This window comes from Nicrophorus vespilloides, unplaced genomic scaffold (assembly GCF_001412225.1).
Source record: "Nicrophorus vespilloides isolate i.1.1-1 unplaced genomic scaffold, Nicve_v1.0, whole genome shotgun sequence".
Classification (NCBI taxonomy): domain Eukaryota; kingdom Metazoa; phylum Arthropoda; class Insecta; order Coleoptera; family Silphidae; genus Nicrophorus; species Nicrophorus vespilloides.
This window is the reverse complement of record NW_017095559.1, coordinates 301,141-327,336: the sequence shown is the minus strand read 5'-3', so window position 1 is coordinate 327,336 and position 26,196 is coordinate 301,141. Positions and strand designations below refer to the sequence as shown.

Below are 26,196 nucleotides of genomic sequence, written 5' to 3'. Positions count from 1 at the left end.
AAAGATATTATCTTCTAAGCATATATATTTTATAAAAATAAAACTAAGAAAAAATATCTTCATCATCACTACTATCGTTTGTTTCTGATTGTTTGTCTTTGTGTGATTCCTTTGCTAATTTTCGTAAAATCTCTGCATAGGGTTCATTTTTTGGATCAGAAACTTTAGAAACTTTAGATACATTAAACTCTAAAACTTACCCTTAAATGGTATAGTAAAATTTTATAAAAGAACTACTCGCGTGGCATCTGATAGACTGCTAAGAATATTTTGCTGTTAATCTTTCAAGGTATTATCCTAAAATGTCGTGTCAGTATAAAGAAGGTACATGGGTTGGGGTTACCCAACGTTTCCACTTTTAAAAGTTATAGTTGGTTTTATCCACTGGTGTCTCACAGACTCCGCGCGAGTAACGGAAGGTTAAGTAAATTGCTACAGTTTTACGGTATTAAATATTGTTATGATAATTGTAAAATGTAATTAATTAATATAAAAGTATGTTTATTTTATAATTATTTAATTTCAATACATCATATTTTTTTTATTTTACATAAGAAACTGTTTACTATTATTTTATGTTTTAGATTGATATTATGTGGTGTAATGATAACAAAAGTATTTACTACTTTGTTTTGCAACCTATCATTATATTATGAAATTTTTAAAGTATAATTCAAGTAAATACTACGTTGCACAACTTTTAATTAAATAAAAACTAATTACTGAGAGGAAAAATGGGATAATTAATACAGAAGAAAAAGCTTATATTTATAACCCGGACGGAGATCCATTTATGTAATATCTCTGTTACGTCTCTCGTCCCGGTTTTTCGCATCCGCTTTTTGTGTGTGCGTGTGCTGGTTGTTCTTCCCCCCTTTTGTGCTCGTAGGAAGACAGGAAGGTACTTACCTTCCTCATTTATCCAGAGCAGGGGAGGCCGTTACGTAAGTCGGTGATTGTGACAACCACCTGCTGGAGCGCGCCGGGACTCCCGATGGGAAGAGGTAGAGGTGGAGGAGGAAGAGGTGGCGGCGGCTGTGGCGACGATACCTCAGTTCAACCCGGGAACGGCGAGTGGCTGCACACACGCAGCCCTTTTCCGCCCTTACAAAAAAAAAAACTCTAAGTTCATCGCAATCGAAAACCAAATACCAACCAACATCCGTTTAGTTGCGTAACAACGACAGTACAGCACGTCGTGTATTTTTTTATATGTAAATTTCGAAAAGCTCAGCAAATATAGATTTTAACGGTAAAAGAAAAGCAAGAGTCGAACAGGTTTTAATTAGAATTTCGGTGTCTATGTCGATTTAACGTTTAAACAACAACCTTTTTTTTGGTTGTTCAATTAAAACGAAACCGGTTAAATATCGCGCGAGTCGTGAAATTTCTGTACGTTACTACTATTTATTTTTTTTGTTAAATCCTGATCGGGCATTGATTTCGATTCAATTTTAATTTCCGGTCATCTCTCGCTCTCGAAACCCGGCGCATCCACCGCCATTTCCCACCCAACAAACAAATAATAACGCTGACTCCTGTATAGCAAATACCTATCAACGGCTGAGTATACAAAAACTTATAAAAATACAGACGAAAGAGTAACATTTCAAACAAACATGTATTTATTCATGTCGAGTGTTGTAAATAACTGCGAGCAGATCATAAGGTAACTTTAAATAAAAATCGAAAAAAAAGTAACAATTTTTTAACTGTAAGATAAAACAGTAGTGAGAATAGTTTTATTGTTTTTATTTTTATATTATAAATAGTATTTTTTTAATATAGCTTAGCGTAATTACTTTTACACCCTGTATTTTAAACTTTTATTTGATTGCTTAAGTAAGTTTTGTTGTGTCGAAATGTGATCCGATTTCGTTGGTAATTGCGGTTTGTCTACCATAAATTTTCAATCAACTGGATGCGATCGTCCATTCCGGAAGCTGCGATCGTTTTGTGCGGTGCGTTGGATGTTTCAGCAATCCGAGGCAGTTTCGATAACCGGGGGGGATGCATTAAACCGGAAACAGATCCGGTGCTGAGCGTGATAATGTAATGGACACAGCCGCTATCGATCCACTTACGCCGCATGGGGAACACCGTGGAAAATGGGAAAGAGGGTTGAAGAGGAGGAAGTCTCATACTCTCGTTGAAATTCCGGGTGTTGAGGTTTCCTTTTTTGAAAGATTTTTTTTTAATGTTAGTTTTTCATCTGCAAGAAAATGGAATTGGTCTATTGTCGGTTATAATAGAGATTTTTTTCATTACGAAAATGAAATTGGATATTTCTTTTTATCGTATTTGAAATATGTTAAGTTTACTAAACTAAATCTGTTTTAATCCAATTTTCAATTTTCAATTGAGAAAACTGCAATTATCTAATCACTACTACTTCATTTTTATTACTTCTTAAAATTGGTAGATTTTATATTTGTAGTCCTTGCAAGTACCCTTAAGTTTAAAACAATAATTTAAAAGGTGTTTAGCTTTTTTATCTGTAATAAAATGGAATTTTTTAATGTCGGCCACAATAGATTTGTTTCACAACGAAAATAAAATTGGATATTTACTTTTTGATTTTCGTATTTGAATGTCATTTAGTCTTCCCAAACTAAATCTGTTTCAAAGCAATTTTCATTTGCTAATTGACAAAACTGCTGTTTTTTGTTATCACATCTTTACTTTCAGCACTTTTTGAAATTAGTTGGTTTTATAATAAATAATTACACTAAAATTCCCAACTTAATTTCGTGTTAATAATAATTTTAAAGATATTTTTGAAAGTACGATTTCATCTGAAAGAAAATGGAACTGGTTAAGATTTTTTCGTATTTGAACGTCGTTAAGTATTCTCGAACTAAACCTGTTCCAAAGTAATTTTTACTGGCTAATTGAGGAAACGGCATTTTTTTGTAATCACTTCCTCATTTTTAGCGCATTTTGAAATTAATGGTTTTATATTTATATTTTTTGCAAGTGCCCTTTTTTAAGTGTAAAATTTTACTGAATTTACCAACTAAATTTTGTGTTTATAATAATTTTAAAGAAATTTTTAATTTCTAGTTTTATGCATATAAAAAATGAAATTGGTCCATTGTGGACCAAAATAGAGAATTTTTTCGCAGCGAAAATGAAATTGGATATTTTCTTTAAGATTTTTTTTTATTTGAACACAATTAAGTTTATCCAAACTAAATCTAATTGAGAAAACTGCAAGTTTTTGTAATCACTACTACTTTATTTTGATTACCCTTTTTAAATTGTAAAATTAGACTAAAATTTCCCAACTTAATTTTGTGTATATAGTTAGATTAATTAATGAGAGATCAAATTAATTAATGTTATATATAATTAATATTATAATTAATAATACGTAAACTTTTTATAGTAAATAAAAATATTTACTTCTACAAAATTCAACTTATTTTTACAATTTTTTTTTCCAAAAAGTGTCTTTTTTTTACCAAAAATTAATACAAATGTTATTCTGAAAATAATTTTGAGTTAATAACAAATATAAACTTCTACAAAATTCATCTATTAAAAATAGGTATTAATGTTTGACAAATTCATTCTTGATTTTTGACTGGATTATATTGACAGCTGTAAATGTGATAATATAGACGTCTGAGCAATACTAATTTCAAATAAATCCGATTTAGTCAATTAATTGCGTGGAACAATCACTTAATCTTATAGGCTTAACGTACCCATTTCTAGCCTCAAATCTATTTGACAAAAAAATACTTGGTTTGATTTGACATAATTTGTATTGATTTATTAATCTTATATAAGAATATATTGCTATTATTATTATAATTTATAAAATATTTCAAGAAAATTAGTGCGTATAAATAATTGAAATATACTGAAGTAAAATTTGTTTAATAAAATTGACATCCTTTTCTTTATTATTCATATTTGTCTGTTTTTGTATTTATGTTGCTTTAAGTTATTTTTAGCTATGATTAAATAGAATACGAAACAAATCTTAATTTTGGTTTAATTAAAGATAATATTAGTAATCAGCATTGTTTATTAATCTACACTATTGTCGGTAAGAAAGAATCTAATTAATTTTATGCTTTTGTTTGAAATACTACACAGATGAGATCCTTTAAAAGTCTAACTCTCTCGAAGGTTTATACTTTTTTCTGGAACTTCTCAAGGATACACCAGCCTTCCTCCATATATTTCTCTCTATTTGATGAGAGGAAGGCGTGTGTATTTAGTATTAATCCTGAGATCGATACGAAACTTCTGCAGGGTCCATAAAAAAGGTATTGCTCTTCCAAACATGTGCGTCTTCGTGAGTGAGTGCATAGGAAATAAAGAGAAGAGCCTCGGGCCTAGGCAATCAAACGTTTTAATCCCACTTCGATTATGTCCCCTGCATTTTATACTGTACATCTCAAACTCAACTTGACTCCGACCCTAAAACGTTCCGAGTTTACTTTCCCTATGTAAATTGTGAGGATTTTATGTGTTTCCCGTTATTTTATTTACCTACCCCTCAAGATCCGAGGGAAAAAGCTCGGAGTAATCGCGGCGAGAGCAGCAGATAAAAAGGGAATAAGTGTTCGGAAAACGTATGATACTGATATTGATTGCAACCGTTTCTCTTATTTATTTACCCGATACCATTTCTGCTACCTATTCCATTCAGTGCTCTCTTCCTCAATTGATTTTTAACGGTTTCTTCCTTATAATATCTATTAACAATTTTTCATTGATTTTCAAACATGATTTTCACATATTTAGTAATATAATTTTATTATTGTAATATTTCTATTGTATTCAATGTTTTTTTATTATGAAAATGTAACGAAATTTCTAAAAACTAAAATTTTCTCTTATTTTAAAGTTTATATAATTGTTGAAAGAAGAATGACATCATTACAGAAATAATAGAAAAAACTTTAATATTAAACTATAAAAATAGTAGTTTTATTAAACACACTATTACTTCTCTTGAAGCATTTTATGATCCTGAAATTACTGAAATTTATAACTTTTACCGAATTAAGTGCATAGTTATCATATGTTCCTGAAATGACTATTCTATATGTTAATAATATAAAATTTCATAGTTGAAATTTAGAACTTTTACCAAATTAATTACATAGTTAAACTTTATTAATTATAAAAAGTGCCGCTACAATGGTTTCATTACATTATGTAAACTACAAAGCTAAAAATTTTATAAAATTTACTCTGTGTGTGCGCCGATTATTTCATGAACAATTTTTAACTGCATGTTGAAATTAATGCTAAACATGTAAATGTAGAAATGAATAGCACATACTTAAACTTTATACATAACTTAAGATCAAAAGTTGAGTTTAAAAAAAAAGTTACACGTTAATTGAGCTTACACAAAGATAGATTGCTTTGTAAAATAATTTAAAAAAAACGTTAATTTACACGTTTTACTTATATTTTTTGAATGTCAAAGTTCTATCGAATTTTAATTTAAATTTCAAAATCTAAAAATTATTAATAATTATAAGTCTAAATTTTAGATTGTATAATCCAGGAAAGTCTAATTTATTAAAATATAGTAGAAAAATAAAAATTGTTGTAAATGTTCACTTCTGTATTTAAAATAGAATCCAATTTATTCAAACATCAATGAGGAAATGCATTGAGACTTCAAATATGATTGGTGCATTCATGAAACTCAGCTCTTCCGATTCTCCTGTTGCTTTGTTGAAATGCAGCACAATATAGTGAATGAGATGTACTTTGAGTCCTTTAGAGTCCTTTCAATTTTAATTCGCATCGAACAATTTCTCTCTGCACGCGGAGTGGAAATCGATACATGCAATAACAAAAAAAATATGGAAGAGAAATTAAAGTGTACATGTACATAGTAGCAAAAATCGCCTATTTCATTTGCATCTCTACACTTTCGGAAAGCTAATTGCTCGCCAATTAACTCCCTTTAAAAGGGCCGTGGAATGCAATTACACCAGGTTCTCTTCTGCCCAGTAAGCGCACAGAGGGATGAGAAGGGCAGTAATTTTCATTTTAACTAACGCAATTTCACTTGCACTGATGCTAATAATAATTGGAATGACTCCACTTTTCATTACATCACCGAGCGCAGGTCGCATTTACTCGCATACTCTATTTTCTAAACGGATTCTTGAATATCTAATAGCAATTATGTAATTAATTACAATTTGTTATATATAATTAGCTAATTCTTTTTTTATAACTTTTATTACTTATTCACAACTTGTCAACACTTTCTAGCAATATGTCGAATGTTAGTTAATTCTTAATAATTCATTATATTTTAATTTCATTTGGTTTAAACGTTTATATGATTCTTTGAAATTAAATTAATTGGACTAAAAAATTCATTTTCTGTACTTGCTAATATATTTTAGAATATTTAACAAAAAATATCAATTAATTAGAAGAAAATCTATCATTATTTTATTTTTTTTTAATTTACTACACATTGCATATATTTATGTTCAAAAGTTATTATTTATTGAACTTAACTCAGCCTTTTTTCATTTGGTAATTTAAAAGATTATTTTTTAATAAATTTTAAATTAAATAATTTATTAATTCTACATTATTAACACCATCAAAACATTTTATATTATAAATAATTTTAATTATTATCTTTAATATTTTTTTTAATTGTAAGTGAACGTTTTATCATATTTTTTAAATTGATATAATTTTCCCCAATTATTATACGAAAAATGATATATTCTTGATACATTTGTTGCTGTAAAATGTAATGTTTTTCACTGATATTTTGGTGATTGATGACATCCTGAAACGAGGGATATATCAAGTCATAAAATATTGATAAAAATATTAAAGTTTGCGAAGAGTATTTTATATTAACTTTAATAAAAAAAATACTAAAACCTAATGTAAATTAATTAAATATATGAAAATCATGACAGATTGTGATAATTGGAAATGTTACTATAAAATAAATTGAAACGTGGATGTATAGTAAAAAAAACATTTGTTGATAATTAATGGTAAATAAATTGAGAAATTTACTATGAAAATGAAATATTGTTTTTATAAAAAATACAAGGACTTTAATATACTGGGAATGACAATATTTACCGTATTTTTTTTGTAATTATGTTGTCATTTATATTAAAAGTACACAGCTGGGACAATGCGTTCGAAGGATGTAGTCCAAGCCTAAGTGAATGTTGGACCATATGCGCCCCTCTTCTATGACATCCTTTATCTGAAGAAGATATATAGTGAAAGTGATTAACTATCAAGACACATAGGAGACATTAGTTATGTATAAAAATAAGAGCATATATTTTATAAAATAAATTATTTCTAAACAATGTTATTTAAAAAGGATTTAATTAAAAGAAATAAACAGATTCTGTTATTGTATTTTGTAATATGTTACAAAAAAGAAATTTCAGTATACTTTCTATAAACTTAGTTTTTTCTAAACAAAAGTAAGTATTGTAGTTTAGATTTATGTAGTTTAGAATTTAGTTTATTTTTCTTTGAATTTGAAAATTCATGAAAATAAAAATGATTATTTCCAAATGAAATTTCAAGAATACTTTTGAAACTTTCCCTTAACTTTTTTTTCTAACTCAAAAGTTATATAATATTATATTCAATATTAAAATATTTTCTTGATTCCGTAGCGGTGAGTTCGTTAATTTAATTGTTCTGATGAATATATCCGAAATGAGAGGTTACAGCGCAGCAGAGAACTTTTTAATAACTTTCCAAATTAAGTTGAAAATTTGTACAGAACATCACCGTTCTCTCACATATATATCAACATTCACTTTTTTTTTTGCTTTCCTAAATGGAAATTAATCCTCTTTTTCCATTCTCCCCAGCGAAATTCCGAAATGTCCCCGGATTTGGGGGTGGGGAGGAGGAGGAAAGAGTGGATCGAGCACAACCTTCGTCCTCCAACCTCCCCGCCGATGTGCATCTTCGGCCGGGCATCGGAATGAATCAATATTTGAGCAGCTCTCGACTCTTCCATTAAATTCTTCCATTCTCCTCTTTCATTTTGCATTTCTTTTATTCCGCACATATAAAACAAAAAAAAATGAGGGTACACCGTCTCTGTAGATGCGCCACTTCCTTTTATTTTATTTTTGTGCGCTCTTCGAGCACCAATTCAAGGTCCTTGGAGGAAGTTTAACACGTCTTCTCAGGAGAGAGCTTTAATTAATTTACAGGAAACGGTTTGCGCCCACCCGTAGTATCAATAACGCACAAACGCTTCGCTTAAAACCGAGAAACGCAAGGACCAAAACTAATATACAAGTTCAATTAAAATCATGCAACCTATTTCAGTAGGGAAAACTACAAGATTCAATCTCGCAATTTCTATTTGTAGTAAGCGTATAATAGGGAAACTCTTAAGTGCGTGCAAAGTTGGCACAAAGGAATTTTCCTTTTTTTGCATAACGATCGTCCTGCATTAATTAAGCAAAACCTTAAACAATTGCTTTTTTTTTTCATCAGTATCGCCTTCATTATAAAATGCCTCATGCTATGTAGCGTGTACAGAACGGGACTTCCCCTTGCCATTATTGCTATTATAATTCGCGTCGCATTGAAAATATCCGGCATCAAGATTTTCTTTCATTTTTTGCATTTTTTTTTCGATCCAGCAAATAGCATTTGAATATAAGAGAAATACGAGCGAGCTTTACGCTTTTATCTGTAATAAAATCAACTTGCTTCGCTTTCAACTTACAAACATTATTTTGTATATAAATTGAGCGACATCAAAAAATAAAGATATAAGAGGAATAAAGTAACCGGGATTTCCGAGATTGCCTTTAAACCATTAAAGTGTAAATTAGTATGGGGGATTTATACTATAATTAGCACTCACCTTATATATGTTCGGGTCTTGATTAAATTCGTGTAATTCATGGAAATTACTTCATGAGATATACTTCTACAATCCATATATTTCCTTTTAATTACAGTTTAATTTTAAATATTTATATATTTTAGCCATGTTGAATTTCGTTATTTATTTTTGCTTTGATTAAGTAGTTATTTAAATGTAAATGAATAGGGTTAATGCATTAAATCTAGTTCTTATTTATACATTTTCGCCTTCTTATGTCATTTATATGTAGAAACATAATTAATTCCTCAACAATCACCAATCCACTTGTGTTACACTATATGGATTGCTTAACTTTTGTCAAAAAACTTTAAAAATGTTTCCTTAATTCCTTACATAATTATTTATAATTACACAATTTTATATAAAGTAAAACATTCATGCGTTTTACTAAATTGATTAAAAAAATAACAAATTCAGAAAAGTGAATTAATTAAATTCAATAATTCTGAACACGTGAAACACTAATGCCTTATATTATTTATATGTAAAATCAAAATTCATTTCCTAACAATCACCAATCCACTTGTAGTACACTATAAGGATTACTTAACTTTTATAAGTTCACAAAGAATTGTACAAATATTTCATTAATTACTTAAATTATTATTTACAATTACACATCTAAAGCAAAACGTAATAATGATTATACGTTTCTGATTTAATTAAAACTATATCAAATTCTATAGTTTCATCTTCATCAAATGGGGAATCCGTGCAGAATTTAATTTAATTAAATTATTACGTATTGAGTATAATTCTGTTGTTACGTGGATCATGATTTGAAGTCTAATGACGCAATTCCGTGCAATTTATGGAAATAACGTGTTCAGAAATACATTTCCAACGTTTGCAACAACTTTGAAAAACTGAGTGCTTTGAAGCTTCTAGCCTTTGGGGTAATTACAGTCCAGTTTATTGTTAACAATCCAGATAAATATCATTCCAATAGAACTACTGAAACTTTAGATATATTCTGTTTAAATAGGGTAATTTATTTCTCTGAAATGTAATGTAATAACAATCAAATATTTGGTAAATTTATAAAGTTGATTAGTCTTTTTCATTTACATTTGTTAATTTATATAAATTTTATTTTTATAAAATATATATTTTTTTAAATTATTTCTTCAATTGTTGCAAAATGTAAATATTTATAATTCCAATTATATTGATAATGGTAATGGTAATGGTAATGGTAATCATGTACAAAGTTTACTAATTGCTTCGGTATTTTCTAACTTGTTATCAAATGTTGGAACTGCGCCGCAGGAAATAAACTAAACTTAGTAGATAGTTGGTGTCATTGTTTATTCTGGTTGGTTGGAAGTTGTACATACATGTATGCAAATCTGCTGGAAAGTATTGATTATCAGATTAATAATGCGATACGGTAGCTGTGCAAATCCGGAGAAGATTTATATAACAAACATTACCGAAACTGGGAAACTCGCAGACAATGATAATTATAGGACACGTGTCTAGCAAATACAGCTCGCATGTGGATAGATGTACGAGGATGTGTGTATTCTGCAGGAGGTTAAACTGTTAACAAGTTCAGCAACAGGTCACGGGGAAATCAATATGTGAACGCGTGACACCCAACTTTCCACTGGTTCGTGGAAAACCTGGTACACAGAGGTGACCCTACAGCAAACACATACACACACATCTCACGACCAGAAGGAAAAGGATCTATCGATTGCGCCCTTTGGCGAAACAATATCATTCTCTCTTTTTTTTTCCTTCTATCCTTGCGCAACCACAATTTGCTTTTTGTTTATTCTGGACCATGGTTTCACGTGGATAAATTACGATACTGATGGCATATTCATGCATGCGAGCCTCGTGAAATATAAGAGCTGACTGAAAACCATCCCCGCAACTGCACTCCATAATACGATTTATGTAATATGTGATTTATATTACGGTTTGAAATTTCAATGAGTCTTGACTGGGAGATACGGTCGCACTGAATTATCACGTATATTCTATACTTGAAAACAACAGCGGCACCGACGGGAATTTAGGTCAAAACTTGCATAACAATTTCGCTCGGAGGCGATGCTGAAGATACCTGCTGCAGCAGATTTATACTGTTGTTTTGTACTGGCAACTTGTAATGAACACATTTGATGTTTTGAATGAAACTGATAAAAATAAGCATACACACACATTCTGTGTGTGTGTTTTGTGAAATCCGTGAATTCTTTCTGCAATATTCAAATCGTTATTTCTTTGAATTATTCAAAATGCAAAGAGCGATTTAAATTTAAAATTTTGAACAATTATACCATAAATATTTATATCGACCTTTTAGCTTCCTTGGGATACATTGGATGATGATGAGTTATTTTGGGTCATACATATAATATATTAAACCCAACTTAATTATTTTTTTTTTGTATTTTTTTTTTCATAAATTTACGAATATTTTTACATTTTGAGAATTCAATTAATTATAATTATATAATAGAATATGAAATAATATCAACTTGTTTTCAAAGAACAAAGTCTACTAAGAGAGTGATCTTGAAGATACTAAAGAAAATGAAGTCATTTTCGATTTCGTTCCATATTCAAACAGGAATGAATTATTAAAGAAAGTTATAAAACTATTACAACTCTCAAGTATTACAAACCTGTAATAAAGTTGCGCACGTTTCGTTTTTACATTGTAAATCGGTCATGCGAATCATCACGTGCATTTTGTTTTGTATTTATACTTGAAATAAGTTGTGTAACTTTAAAGATTTTCTTTATATTAGTGTATTTAATCTTGAGGTTATTTTTACAAAGGAGAAATTATTAACGTGCAGACCTTCGAAGAGGTGAAGGACTAACGTACTTGCACAAAAAAAAATAAAATTTGTCCCACTTCTCCTTGCGTCAACACTTTCAGAGAAGACGTGTACATACTTCAATAACAAGTATAGATTCTTGCCAATGCCAACCGAATGCGAAAATAGCCTCGCATTCGAATAAAAATCCATCCAAAAAGTGTTTGTAGTGTCGCTTTTGATAAATATTTATACAAAGTTTTTGTATGTCAAGTATTGTTTACTAAAGCAACATTTTCAATTAAGTTATTAAAACTAAGATATAAAGACTGCACCTCCATAGTGACAATACATACAATTTTATATTAACACTGCTTATCACTGTACAAAGTTGGGAGGATATATCCGCCGATCATTCGTAAAAGGTTAATATAATTTTATTTTAATAAATATTATGGATTAGTTTCATTAAGTTTTATTAAAATTAAGTTAGTTCCTAAAATGCAAGTATTAACGCGGTAATTAAGATACTTGTAAAGTATTATGTAATCCAATAATTAGTTTGAAAAGTATCTACTTATTAAGTTATTTACGTGGAAAATGGTCAAAATGCAGATACTTACAAAGTTACTTTTATTGCACTATTTAGGAATTATAATTAGTTTTGAGCATTTACAAAGTTTGTCTGTTTTATATAGTTGAAACATGGAAACCTATTCTGCATCCAATAAATGCTTATTGTAGTGAGAATGGAAGCAATTGTTGTTTACACGTATTATTACCTAATAATTTTGTGTTTATTAAAGAAAATAAAGTATACATTTCACAATTATTTACGTCAATATTTTTTCTCTATAGTCTATTAAATTGGTTTACTCATTTATAATACTAACATTCTCGTACATATATTTATATCAATAAATTTTCTTCATGTTTGTTCAAAAAATAGTAATAAGATACAATAATAAGAACAATATTTATGAGACTTTAACCAACAAAATCTCATCAAATACTTTGGAACTAAATGGAAAGTATACTATACGAAGATATAAGAAGACAATCATAAATAGTAGAAAGAGAAACATCTAATAATAGATACTGAAAAGATAGCTAATGAAAAAAAAAGAGAAACAAACAATGAGCGCTGCAATATCCGAAAGGAACTGACCCAAATACGAATTGGTCTGAACAAAGTATAGGACAAGTGCTCATATAGAAGACATCAACAACAGATATGACTGAAATAGCTACACCAAAATGGTAATTTAAAATTTAATAATACGAACGAAAAATATAAATATGTAATTTATTTTTATTTACTACAAACATGTTTTGAATTAAAGAAATTTTGAAGTATCTAAGATGAAAATTTTAAGAATAGTAATTAAAATAATTGAAGGAAATTAATAATTTGAATAATTATAACAAATCACAAACAATATTTAGTTTTTTTTAATAAGATAAGTTTAAAAATTGTATGTAAGTTATATGACAGGTTTTGCACGTAAAAATAATGGCTTATACACTATTTATGAAGTGATTTTCCGTGTAGTTTATAGATGATTCTTGCTAAACTTCCATTAAATAAACTGTCCAAAGCAGATACGCTACACGTAATTTTTCTTTATAAATTCATGATACTTGAATTGCAACTTTTGATATCATTTTAGTTTTTTTTTATATTTTTTTTTATAGATATTAAGCGGGATGCATTAGTTCCATTAAAGAAGTTTAATAATTCAATTGGATTTTGTAGCCTCTAAATGGATTATTGTGTAAATAATGAAATTCAGTAAATTTGTTACAGGAAAATAAATTAAGTGCATTTTTCATTGTTAATCCTATATCTAGGGAGTTTAGAGTAACTAAATGAAAATATATATATGTGATAGGTGAGGTGATTAAGGCATGGTAGTCGAAGTAGAATGAATAGTGCTGGCAATATAATTGTAATCACATCCTTCGGGGAGCCGTTCCAACGCTTCGATTGCGGGGATTCCCCTTGCAACCAGGGAGGAACAAATCAAAATTGTGTCATCCGTGATCTATGATGATCATCAGCGATCGGTGTGAGCTATACCCAATGGTATTAGTGTGAGTGTGTACATGTATAGGTATGTGTCTGTGAGAGTGTGGCCGCGTTTAAACTACCGCGAGTACTACTATGTTTCTATGGAGATATCGATTTAGTTTGGCGCCGGGCGAGAGCGGCTGCAAGAGAGAGAATGTGCGAAAAGTGTTCGGGATCGGTACATGCGATAGCGCCGCGACGCCGCCGCCGCCTTCACCGACGCTGCCGCGGCCGCCGCTACATCGTTCTGGCCGTTAGTCGTCTACAACCACCCCCGCGAGCCACAAGTGGTGGCTTCACGAGCACGCAAAATCCGCTCGATCGCGTTCACAGGTGTCTCGCACGCAAAACCCGCATAAAGAACCGTGTGAAAGACGGAGACAAAAAGAAAAAAAATATATAATTAAGACTGCAATAAAACATTACATTTTTTTTAACAATTTGAAAAGTTTAATCGATATTTGTATAGTGTAAATTTGTGATTTTAAAGTTGTGTGTTTCGTATAGGTAAATATCATTTAATACGCAAATTACCCGGCGCATTCACCAATATTATTATTATTACAACAAAAATTAACAAAATGCAAAAAGAACATCAGTTTATCCATTTTTAGTGCAAAATTTCTATATTTTTTTATATTACCAACTTAAATTAATAATTTTTATTTATTAATACTATAAACGGAAATATTTCCAATTTATACTTTAATTATCAATTTACAACTTTCCTTTAATTATTTAATTACATAACTAAATGTAACAATATAATAACTTAATTATTTATTTTTATTGCATAATATATGGTTACTAGCAATGAAACCTACCTAATTCATAATTTTGTTGTTATTACCCAAATTCTATATACATAATTAAATGTATGTAAATAAAAATAATTTATTTGTGTAAAAAAATTAGTTTGAAAATTATCCACGTTCTCATCGAATATTGATTATTTGGTGATACTTAGAATTATAAGTAAATACAATCGATTTATTATTTGACCTAATAATATTAATATTAACTGTTTGTTTTTTTTTATTATTACGACTCATTTTATATTCTATACTATTGGATTTTGTTAAGTGAATTAATAAAAATCATTTAGTGATACATTACATAATTATAAAAGTTAATAAATATTTAAATTATTATTTAAATTTTATTATTTATAATAAAATGGGATGAAATTTGTGATTTTCGTTAAAATTAGAAGGAAACACAAGTAAATTTAAACGTATATTTCATTTAAATAAATACGACTTGAATATGGTACAAACAATATGTAATTAAAGGGATTGTTTCAGGGATTATTAGTATTATTACATTCGTAATTGAACTGCACTCTCAGCTTCAGTGAGATTATTTAGAGTGGGATTTCCGTAAATGGAATAATCTTGAATAGTCCTGGATTTAGTTTATAATATTCAATTGTATCTCTGATCAAATACCTGAAAATATCTCAATTTTATTATTAAATGAATATATTTAAAAATTTGATAATGATAGTAAAATAATACATAAGAATAATTTGATTATATCAATAGTTTAGTATTTCACTATGAAAAATAGATTTTTACTGTTGTATATATTTGTAGATTAGCTGGACTAATCTACTTATATAGAAAATTAACGAATTTAATGATTACCTAACATAATGTTGCATAATGTATCCATATTTATTATTAATGCTGATTACCTTAGTTCACATAATATATGCGCTGCGTGCGTTCTGCTCCATGCTAGTATTCTTTAAATCAATATTATTATGCAACCTGGTTATCCTGTAAACTTAGACCATTAAACGTATTTATTTACAATAATTTATCAATTTTAAGACTAGCGGCGGATATATTCGCCATATCCTAACATTAACATAGGAAAATGCAAGATCACTGTCTTCGAATCTTAGTTTCACTATGAAATACAGTTTTTTTTTTAATTTATATTTAATTATATTATATATTTTGCGCATGAATTTACAATAATTGTAATTTCAATAAATTTGATGAAATATAATATTTTCACTAAATTAATGAGAAGAAAAAAATGTTTTTCCATTAATTATTTTACAAGATATAGTAGTATTATATATATAAATAATTATATTCATATATTAATACATTTTTTTTATTAAATATTTAATGAGGAAGAGTTTTCGAGAATTTGTAGTAGGATTTCGCGGAGATGAAAACAAAGCACGGTATGTGCGTATCATCAGGGGTTGCGTATTAAAATTCGTTGCGTAAGGGATTAAGTTGTTTGCATTTTAACTGCGCCTAATACAATAAGACTAATTAAAGACTTAGCTAGGTTCAGTGTAATAGCATTAGCTGCTTAGGGAATTAACTGACTCTAACACTAATTACTTTTGAGACGTAATTAGTCATCTTTCCTTGATTCCACTAATGTTTTTCATAACAAATCTTACACAATTTTATTTTACCAATGGCATTATACAATTATCAACTATTTTTTTTTAATGAAACATTTCAATAAAATTTCTGTGATTTATGATAATATAAATAAATATTTTATTTATAATAATAATAATAATTTATTGGCCAAACATCAATAGTTTATATAAATTCTTAAGTAATATAATTTTCTGTAAATATAAGAAATTTCTTGAATTAAGAAAATAATTATATTTATTTCTACTGCATTAAAATATTTAGAGAAAAAAAATAAAGTGAAGAATATTGACAGGATTTTAAGTTTGAAACTTAATTTTCTCACTCAAATAATTATTTTTAAGAAAAGTTGTGTAGTAAGTTGTAGTCTTTGAAATACCACAACAGTTTTAATCCTTTTGGCTTAAAGCTTATTATTTTACATCCCTTGAGGCTCATCTAGGATTAGCAATAACTTTATCATCCGTTTGTGAATTCACGTGTTGCTCTCGCAAATTCGTGATCGTAATAGTATATAGTTTTGTTTTTATTCAAAAATACATAAACTTCATGATCGTGATTCAATTTTACGTTCCACGTTTATATCGGCACTCGCATGCAATCCAATCAACTTTTATTACATTTTCATAACCATTTATTACATTTGTATACTATTATCTCTGTTTAATGGTAATAAGATGTCATATTTATTAATGCATTTTTTGGTAACAATTTATTGATTTTGATACCAATTTTAAATATATTTGTGATACTTTTTATTGTGCTATTTTTGTAAGATTTTACTGATTTTTATACCAATTATAATTATGTTTATCAGTGAAAAGATGTCTTCATTATTGTTGTTTTTTATTGGTAATATTTAATTGAGTTTTGTATCAAATTTAATTATTTATGATAAATTATTATACAGATGTCACAAATTTGATAATATTTGATTGATTTTCGTATCTATTTTAATTATGTTTGATAAATTCGTTGAGGTTAAGATCTGGAATTGGACAAATAATTTATTTTTATATCCGGATTTCAGGATGTAGCTTTGGTCTTCGAGGCAATCAATCAATCCTTAATCCTTTTGTTCGGTCACGTAGATGGAAACCTTTAGATATTTTTTTTCTCTAGTAAACGTTCTAGGCAACGTTCGTCCTTAACAGTAAAAGTGTTTGATCTTTGTAGTAATTTTCCCACAAACTCACCTATAACAAAACCTGTTCTCAAACCCTGTGTAATTTCCACGTTAAATTATTTCCTTGAAACATTTACAAATTGTTGTTTTATATAAAAAAAGTGGATTGTTTCATGTCATAGTTTGTTAATTTTTTGCATGTCGGTATTTTCAAACCGGATTACATGTTTGACACCTAATTGAATGTGACAGTTTTTTGTTGCTGTTGCTGAACCTTGAATGTTGGGTAATCAGATAAATGATTTGGCATGGATAAAAACGGAAATAAATAAAATTGTCGATGCGGCTCGTATGGAATTGCCGTTGGGTTGTGTAGGTAAAAAAAAGGGTAGATAAATGAATGGGAAGGGAATAAATGAAAAAAAAAAAACGAAGAGAGATGGAGAAGAGAAAAAATGAACTAGGGTTGAGGGCCCCGGGGATGAATCGGTTTAGTAAATATTGCAATGCGAAAGGGTGATCTCGTTTATTCCGTTCCTTCCTTGTACCGTGAAATGTTTATCCACTAAATTCCAATTCCACGCTAATCCTTTTACGATTATTTGATCTCGTTTATTTTAACTTGAAAAAAAAATATACGTATGCAGATGTATACAATCTAAATGCATGCAGTATTTTGTCGAAACTCGAAAGGGCACTAATTTACATTGAAAGTAAAGAGTTTATTGTAAATAATCAAATTGGAAAAAAAAATCTTTAATATCAAAGAGTTAAAAAATCAACTAATATCAAAACAATTGATATTAACCAAATAACTAATTTTTTCAAAAACTTGAAAGTACAACTTTTCAAAGAAACTTTTTAAATTAGAATAAAAGTTTGTTTGTATACATCAAGAATAGTAAATCCTTTATTTACATATATTTGTTTTATTAATTTAGGCTATAATTTTAACACTTTGCGTTAGAGCGGCGAATATATCCGCCCTATTATTTTAGAATTTGCAGAATGCCATTGTATTACCGTAATACGATATAACACAACCAATTTGAAATTAGAAATACTTCTAATTAATTAGTAATTAATTCAATACATTTATATTTCATGCTCTGATTCTGTATGACAACAAGTGAAATGTTGGTGTAGACCAATGCGTATTTCTGTTTAATTTTCTGCTTAAACGGAATGCGTGATTCGGTGTTGGTCGTTCGATTTTCCGAAGAATTTTCTCTGATAAACACACACACACACAAAAAGAGAAGAAAAATAAATGCGAAAGGAAAATTCCGAGGCTTTCATTTACGGTTAGGCGTGTTCAGAATTTATGGCGCATATTAAAAAAATACGGTTAATGCCAGGAATATAAGAAAAAACGGATGCTGCATAAAAAATGGCATTCCTGTTGATGATGTATCGATTTTAAATAGCCTCATGAATCAAGTCCTTGCGCCAAGGGAAAATTTTCAAAAGGCTTTTCAGCATCAAAATTGATGGACTTTTGCTGTTGTAACGATTTTATTTATTTTTTTTAAATGTATTGACTTGAGAATTTTGAATAGATTTATTAATGGTTAATTTAGTTTTTGCTAAGAAATTTTGTGAAAACTAAAAAAAAACTACATAAATTAATATCGAAATTAGAAGTATTGAAACTATTTGTAAATGAATAAAAGTGAAGAAACTTCAAAATTATGTTGAATAATTTTAGCTTATTTTTGAAAAATTAAATAAAAAATTCAGAAAGTAGTACTTTTATGATTTGCATTCATTGAATTATTTAGACTGAATGAAATTCTTCAAATAATGTAAAGAAATATTGAATTATGATATTTTTTACATAAAAATATAAAAGATTTAATGATATGGTACGACTATATACGTTTCTAATTAATGAGAGTGTGTTATTTCAAATTACTGTTTTGGATATTGATGAGGGTTGAGCGGGTGGAATTTAATGAGTATTTATGTTTGATTTTCCGGTGTTTAGAATCGACAATTAAATAGTTCATAAATTGCCGGCAGTTTGTGAAGCTCCCTCCTCTAGGGATTAATAACGAAGGGAACGTAGGGTTACGTACGTGCGTTTCGAAATAATTAATAAACTTCCGGTTAATGGCCACGACCGAATTATATGCACTTCGTTGACTATGCTACTCAGCCACATCGATACGAAAACCTATCGAAACTAATCTAATTCCGATACCATCATTTAATACTCTACCAACATATAAAAGCCGTTGCGGACCAGAATAGATCAATCGATTTTCAATATCCACCTTTACTTCTGCTCTATGTATCAAAGTTCAATTAGCCGAAAACTTAAAAAGTTCTATTAATAATTGGACCCGGGCTTTCCATTCCATCGATAATTTTAATTAAGAATTACTCGATTTATTATTATAGACTTTACTAAGCTGTTAGAAATGAGGATAACTAATCCTTTTTAATAGGATAATAAAGTTGTCCTTTTTATACATAATCATTAAAAAAATAATCTAAGATTTTATTATATTCATACTTTCATTCAGTTTTATAAACAGAACAATAAATATTCATACATAAAATAATTAAAAAATTATTATATTCATTTTAAAACATTGATATTTTTTATTGGTAGCTAAAATTAAGCTATTTATTAAAAGTTTGTCTTGAAATTTTGTCATTTCCAATAACAGGGGTAGACAAATTCGGATTTGTTAAGAAATTGCGGCTTGCAATGATGACTATGTTAATCATAATTTCACTTGTCATTAACAATAAATTTTATATTTCTGTAACAAATATTGTGTAACGTGTATACTGATGTTGCGTATTCAATATTATTATATAAACAAAACAGTAAATTTTATAAAAACAAAAATAAATTCACTTTGCTTTTTTAACGTATTTAATAAAAGTCAATTTGGAAATACTGGCTTGTCTGTTTTTCTTTTATTTTTTTTTGTTATCGGTATTTTCACAAACAGTATTATTTTTCTATTTCCCAGGCGTCCGTAATTGTTTGTTTATTTTATCGATGAAAATTTTTCCTTCACGTTTTCATTTTTTTTTTCCAACAAGCGCTTCGAAATTCGTTGAGTTTGTGTATGTAACAAAATATGCGGGTTATGCAATAAACAGTTTTTCCCAGATAAATTCCACGGTTTAGTGGAGATAAAATATGGTCAATATTATTAATAACTTACATTCTTCACTACATTCTGGACTGGATTAAACTGAGAAAAAGTATAGTTTTAAAGCTGATAGGATTTTCTTTAAACAAAATATTTTCTTTTTAATAAAATCTAAATAATTTTATTATTATGATACGTATTTTGGTATATTATATCTTTAAAATCTAGTAATAATCATAAAATTAGGCAGAATAAAGGGTGTCGCAAAATTAACTGAAATTTTAAATTTGCCGCCATTGTTTTTGCTTTAAAACTAGAGTAGAGATTTTTATATGCAGTCATTAGTAAACTTTGAGGTTAGGATAATTAAGGTTGAGCTATGTTAGGTAAAGTTATTTAAGGTACAAAATTAGTATTACAAATTGCTTATATACTAGTTGTAAATAGATATATGAAATAATTAACAATTTATTTGCTTATTACATATATTTATATCTTGATGTTACATTATTATTTTTATATGAACGTATTTGGTTAAACTTAAATAAAAACACATAAAAACCTTTAAATTTTGGAATAAAATAAATCAATAAAATCATCAATATTTTTTTAATAATTAAATGAAAGCAAATATTTCAATTTTTTACATTATTAAAAACATTTAAATAATTACAAATTGTTCAAAAAAATACATAAGTATGAAAATTGAATAAAAGTATGTATTATGTAAGAAATCACATTTTTTTTCTAATTCACAAAGTTCATACAATTCTATTTCAAAGGAAAAACCATTCGTTGTATGAAAATATAAGTAATAAATACGTTCTTTTTTGGATATGTACGTGTAAATTAACATGCGGAATGCGTGCAAAGACGGATAGAAATAAAACATTCATGAAGCCGAATACACGCAACTTTTAATTAAATACAATACCACTTTGTCCCATTCTTATCAAGTCCTCGATATTTTACTCAATCTAATTGGCCCTTTTTGCGGAATAAATTAACGTCGAACGTATCTAACATCCAGAATTAGAATAACACGTGTGTATTATACAAAAAAAAATCATATTTTTTTGCTGATTCATTTACTTGCAAATACAAATCTTAAGAAATATGTCAATATAACAGAGTCTTGTTGTGGCTAGTTGAGTCACAACAAAACACAAATATTATATAAATTTTATATTATGATTGAGATTTTTTTAAAATTATTATACTAAAAAGTTCAGGTGCGGCTCTTGCTGCAAAAAGTCTGGCCTTATATAATTTCGTTGAAAATAGGATTATAAATGATGGACTTTTTACAATTTTAGATTTTCTACTAAATTTTGTTCGAAATTTTAATTTTATTTACATTTTCAAATTGTTATATAAGAAAAATAGGACATTAATTATGTATGCAATTTTATATCAGTTTTTTTTTTAATGAAACTAAATAATCTGATATTGCTTAATTTTGTAATTAATAAAGTAATTACAAATTTGATGCTAGAAACTATAGAGGAAGTAATATTTCTTCGTAAACATTTTGTGAAATTAATTTTTATCCAATGATTAGTTTTTTTTTTATTATTATTAAATATTGTATCGATAAAGGTTTTTCGTATTTTCCATTGACTTTTTCCTTCCCACTTTGTCCATCTATCTCTCAATATATATACATACATTTTTCTCCCTCTCACAATAAACATTTTTTTTTGTACGTCGGGGAGCAGCTTTGGAAAATCGAATTCAAGCTGTATATTTTATGCCCAATTATTTGGAAAGTTCGAAAGACGCTTCCCCAGAGGCCTCGCCTTCCGTCGTCTCTTCCTCGACTACCCTCCACCCCCATCATCCTCTCGCTTCCCAAGACTCAAATTGTTTTCCAACATTATTCCACCTCGCGCACAACCAACCGACCGACCCCTTTCCATCCATGTCCTTCGCGTTTCCTTCCTATTTTCCTCTCATTTTCCTCTTCCTGTATTCTTCGCGAACAACTTTTGCTCTCTCTCCTCCAATACCAAATTGCTCCCGCTTCATGATAAAGTAGACAAATGGTGGATGCGCCGGGTTGCGTTGAATGCAAAAAAAAACGGAAATAATTTGAAATCCTGCAGTTTCGAAATTTCTGCAATACTCATTTATATTATTTTTGGGTATAGTTATTTGTTCATTCTGCTGTGATGAGCAAATCTGTGTGCGGTAAGCAATGAGAGACAGCCATGACGAGTGAATATGTGGGCCGCTTTTTCAAAATCTCTGGAAATACTTGCGGCCTTCTTCGAGTATTACAGTGCCAGGTTTGTTTTTATATAATATATTTTTTTCTATTTTATTTGTTAAATGAAATGTATTTTTGACCTGCAATTTTTGTCCTGTACGTGTGAGGGTGGTTAGCGAGACAAGACGGGGCCGTCCGTTACGACAAACAACTCGTTTTTCATTCGGAGGACGACCTTTTGTCCGTTTCGCCACCCCCGCATCCTGGTTTGGAAAACTTCAGCGTTCCGAGGCGTCTGAATGATGGCCTTATTTTGCGATTGCCTTTTCTACCGGTAAACAACACCTTCCATGACCTAATTAACGGTCGTTCCAATATTTGCTATCTCTTTTTTATACTTCATAACATCCAAAGAAGTTTCAACTAGGATTTATAGGTATAATTCATCTATGTAATCCACAACCTACATCATATCATACATTTGTTATTAAAGAAAAACACTTGGATCAATTAAGAAAATAATATATTTGTATTCATTAAAATAATGAAATCTCTATTAATAATTTAATACTATTTTTTAGTAAAATATTATAGCATTTTGCATTTTTTTTTTTAAAGATTCTAAATACAAAAAATATAAAATCTTCACTTTTTATATTCATTTTTAAAATTCCATTAATGTATGTGTTATATATTGAAATAACGCAATTAATTTAATTAAAATGTTAATAATTTATTATTAAAAACAAAATGTGAAACAATTGTATCCAAAACCTGCCTCGTTTCATATACAATTAAATCCATTCATTTTTAAGTATACAATACATTTTTTGAAAAAAGATAGTAATTAGTATTTTTGAAATTATAAACGTAATAAAATGTTCACTTTTTTATATTCAGAGAAATGAATGAATTCAATACAAAAATTGCAATAATTTTTCTGTTCATTTCTTGCAATTTCTATAACATTTCCAATTAATATTATTAAAGTATTAAAAAAAGCAATTTTCTTAATTAATTTATTTTTTAACATAAATTATTCAATAATTGTTATATGAAAGAAGTTTCCATTTTTAACAATTTTCGTAAAATTTCAATTAAATTTAATAAAAGTAATAATTTCTGTTTAAATAAAAAAAAATGTACAATAATCTGCTCTACTTTCATTTATTTAATAAAAATTATTTGCCTTTAAAATTTACTATTAAATCAGAATCATTATTTAAAAAAAAAAACAATTATTTGCAGGTAAAAATAATAAAATATATATGAAAATTATTAAATATGATGCTTTATTAACAACTGTTAATTAATTCTCTGGATAAAATTATAATTCTACTAATTGCAATTACGTAAACGTATTAATTACATCAAAATCAATACAAATATAAAAAAATCTCCAACAATGAACATCGAATAATATAAACGCGAATAGCAAACAGCAATTAGTAACAGACAAAATTTGACGTGGGAATTATATCTGCTCATACATAAATTATAATAATACAAATACATAAAATTTGAAAAAATGTTGATTTACTTGTCAGAATTGAACTTTATGCGAGATGTGAACACTGTAAATGACAGCTGTCGATGGGATAAACCAGATTCGCCGTTTAATTAAGCACAAGCCCGTGGCTATTTATACTGCATTCAGTAATATTCATTGTCATTACAACGCGATAAACACTTTCAATTCCGATGTGAGAACAATAACTGAAATATACGTACAGACTGAATATTGTTTCAATGAAACGACGTTGCTCTGCACATTAATAATTAATATTGGCAGTGAAAAACGCTGATATTGTTGCATATGTTAAAATGTGATTTTAAACCGATTTGTTTCAATGCGACTGCAAAATCCAAACAAAAATTAGCTTTAATTTTAATATTGGAATCGATTCTAACTAATTATTTGTTGTTAAAATTTTTTATCAAACTTTGTAAACTACAGTTTTTTCTTAATTAAAGGTTGCAACTATATTTTCTGTACATTCTTCTTTTGAAATATAAATAATTATTTATGAATAAAGCAGTTAGAGAATGGTGCCAACTAATATCTTAATTGTATATTATGTAATATAAATGCACATCATTTTTAATGGTATAGTTAATTTTTTCTCTTTCTGTAACTTTATAGCCTGTTTAAGAATAAATACTTGATGGTGTTTATCTCGTATGTTTGTAATAAAAAATAAAATTAAAGTGAGCATATTTGGCACGATTTTGTAGGTCACTTCGTATTCCATATCGCTGTTTAATATAAAGTTTCGTATAGATTCTCAAATATAAACGGAATACTGAAGCGCCAACCGTTGCCAATTTAATATATCTTTGTTCAGATTTTCACATCCAATCTATGCGTATTATACAACACATTTTTTTTTACATGAAATACATAAACAATAAATTGACTTTTCAATAATTCAATATTTATGATTGATTTTTATTAAATGCTATAATTGTTATAATGTCTATATTAATTATACATATTAACAGATTTAAATAGTAAAATAATAATAATTACTTAAAATTTTCAATAATTAGTTAAATTTATTTAACTTTTATGAACATTTTCAACAATGGTTCAAATTAAGCTTTGTTATAAATTGTAGATACTTTTAACTATCAGTTACTTTAGTTACAGTTATTTGAATGCAATTGTAATTTTCTGGTTTGAATTCACTGTTTTGTTGGATGCCAGAATGCAAGAGGTGCCAATGTTTCAGAACAAAGGAGACAATGCATGGAAATGTACATAAATCAATGTGCACGTCAATTTGCAGAAACCGCGTGTTATACTCGACGACCATTGATGCTGATTAAAATGATTTATATCATAATTTAATGCTCGTTAATCTAACAGTAACATTTAAATTTTGCAGATTATATTCATATTTGATCTATTTAAACGTTATTTGTTATAATAACTTTTTACTATTTTTAAATTAATTTTAGTTAAAATCTAAAGTAATTATTTAATTGCATTAAATATTAAATTACAATTAAATATATTATTTCTTTACATATATTTGATTTCAAAAAATTTTTAGAGTTTTAAAAATAATGATGGAATACATTGAATTAAAAATGAATTTAACTTTTTCAAAATAAATGGATTTTAGACTTTTTCAAAGAATATGAATTGTGAAACGTGATTTATAAGTGATTGAGTTATATAAATGTACTTTATTTCATATCAAGTGATTATATAACTTCTTTAAAAATAATTGTAGTGAGAATTGAACGATTTATTTGATAATCATTATAATTTACAGCAAATATTAATTAATCAAAATCAGTAATTATTAATAAAATTTGTTTTTGAAAATAATAATTCTTAAATTTTCAATATTAATTTATTTGTGTAAATAAATATATTTTACTGTACATTGAAATTCGTAATTCTACGTTTAAGAAATACGAGAAGAAGGAAGTAAGATTTACAATTTAATTAAGAAATTATGCTTTAATTAAGGAAATATAATTGGATTGAGGAACGCGTATAATTAAAGTTTGCATTTACCTTTCTTCAACTACACAATTATGAAAATTCTCGTAATTTAATAATTTTCATATTGTTT

At 28.0% G+C, this 26,196-nt stretch overlaps 1 protein-coding gene across 5 annotated transcripts in view; it reads left to right on the top strand.

Annotated features, from left to right (window-relative positions):
• The first annotated feature begins 1,074 nt into the window (after positions 1-1,074).
• The window catches only part of LOC108556635 (synaptotagmin-7), a 43,967-nt gene continuing 18,845 nt past the window's right edge, over positions 1,075-26,196 (top strand). Inside the window, exons 1-2 of one of the 5 annotated variants that reach the window (XM_017912834.1) lie at positions 1,075-1,252; positions 22,551-22,688. In XM_017912834.1, the coding sequence (XP_017768323.1) occupies positions 22,624-22,688 (65 nt within the window). In that variant the 5' untranslated portion in view covers positions 1,075-1,252; positions 22,551-22,623. Of the gene's footprint in view, positions 1,253-1,274; positions 1,670-14,155; positions 14,258-22,550; positions 22,689-26,196 lie in introns of those variants that run through there. The other 4 variants (XM_017912855.1, XM_017912825.1, XM_017912843.1 and 1 more) reach the window with 4 other exon arrangements.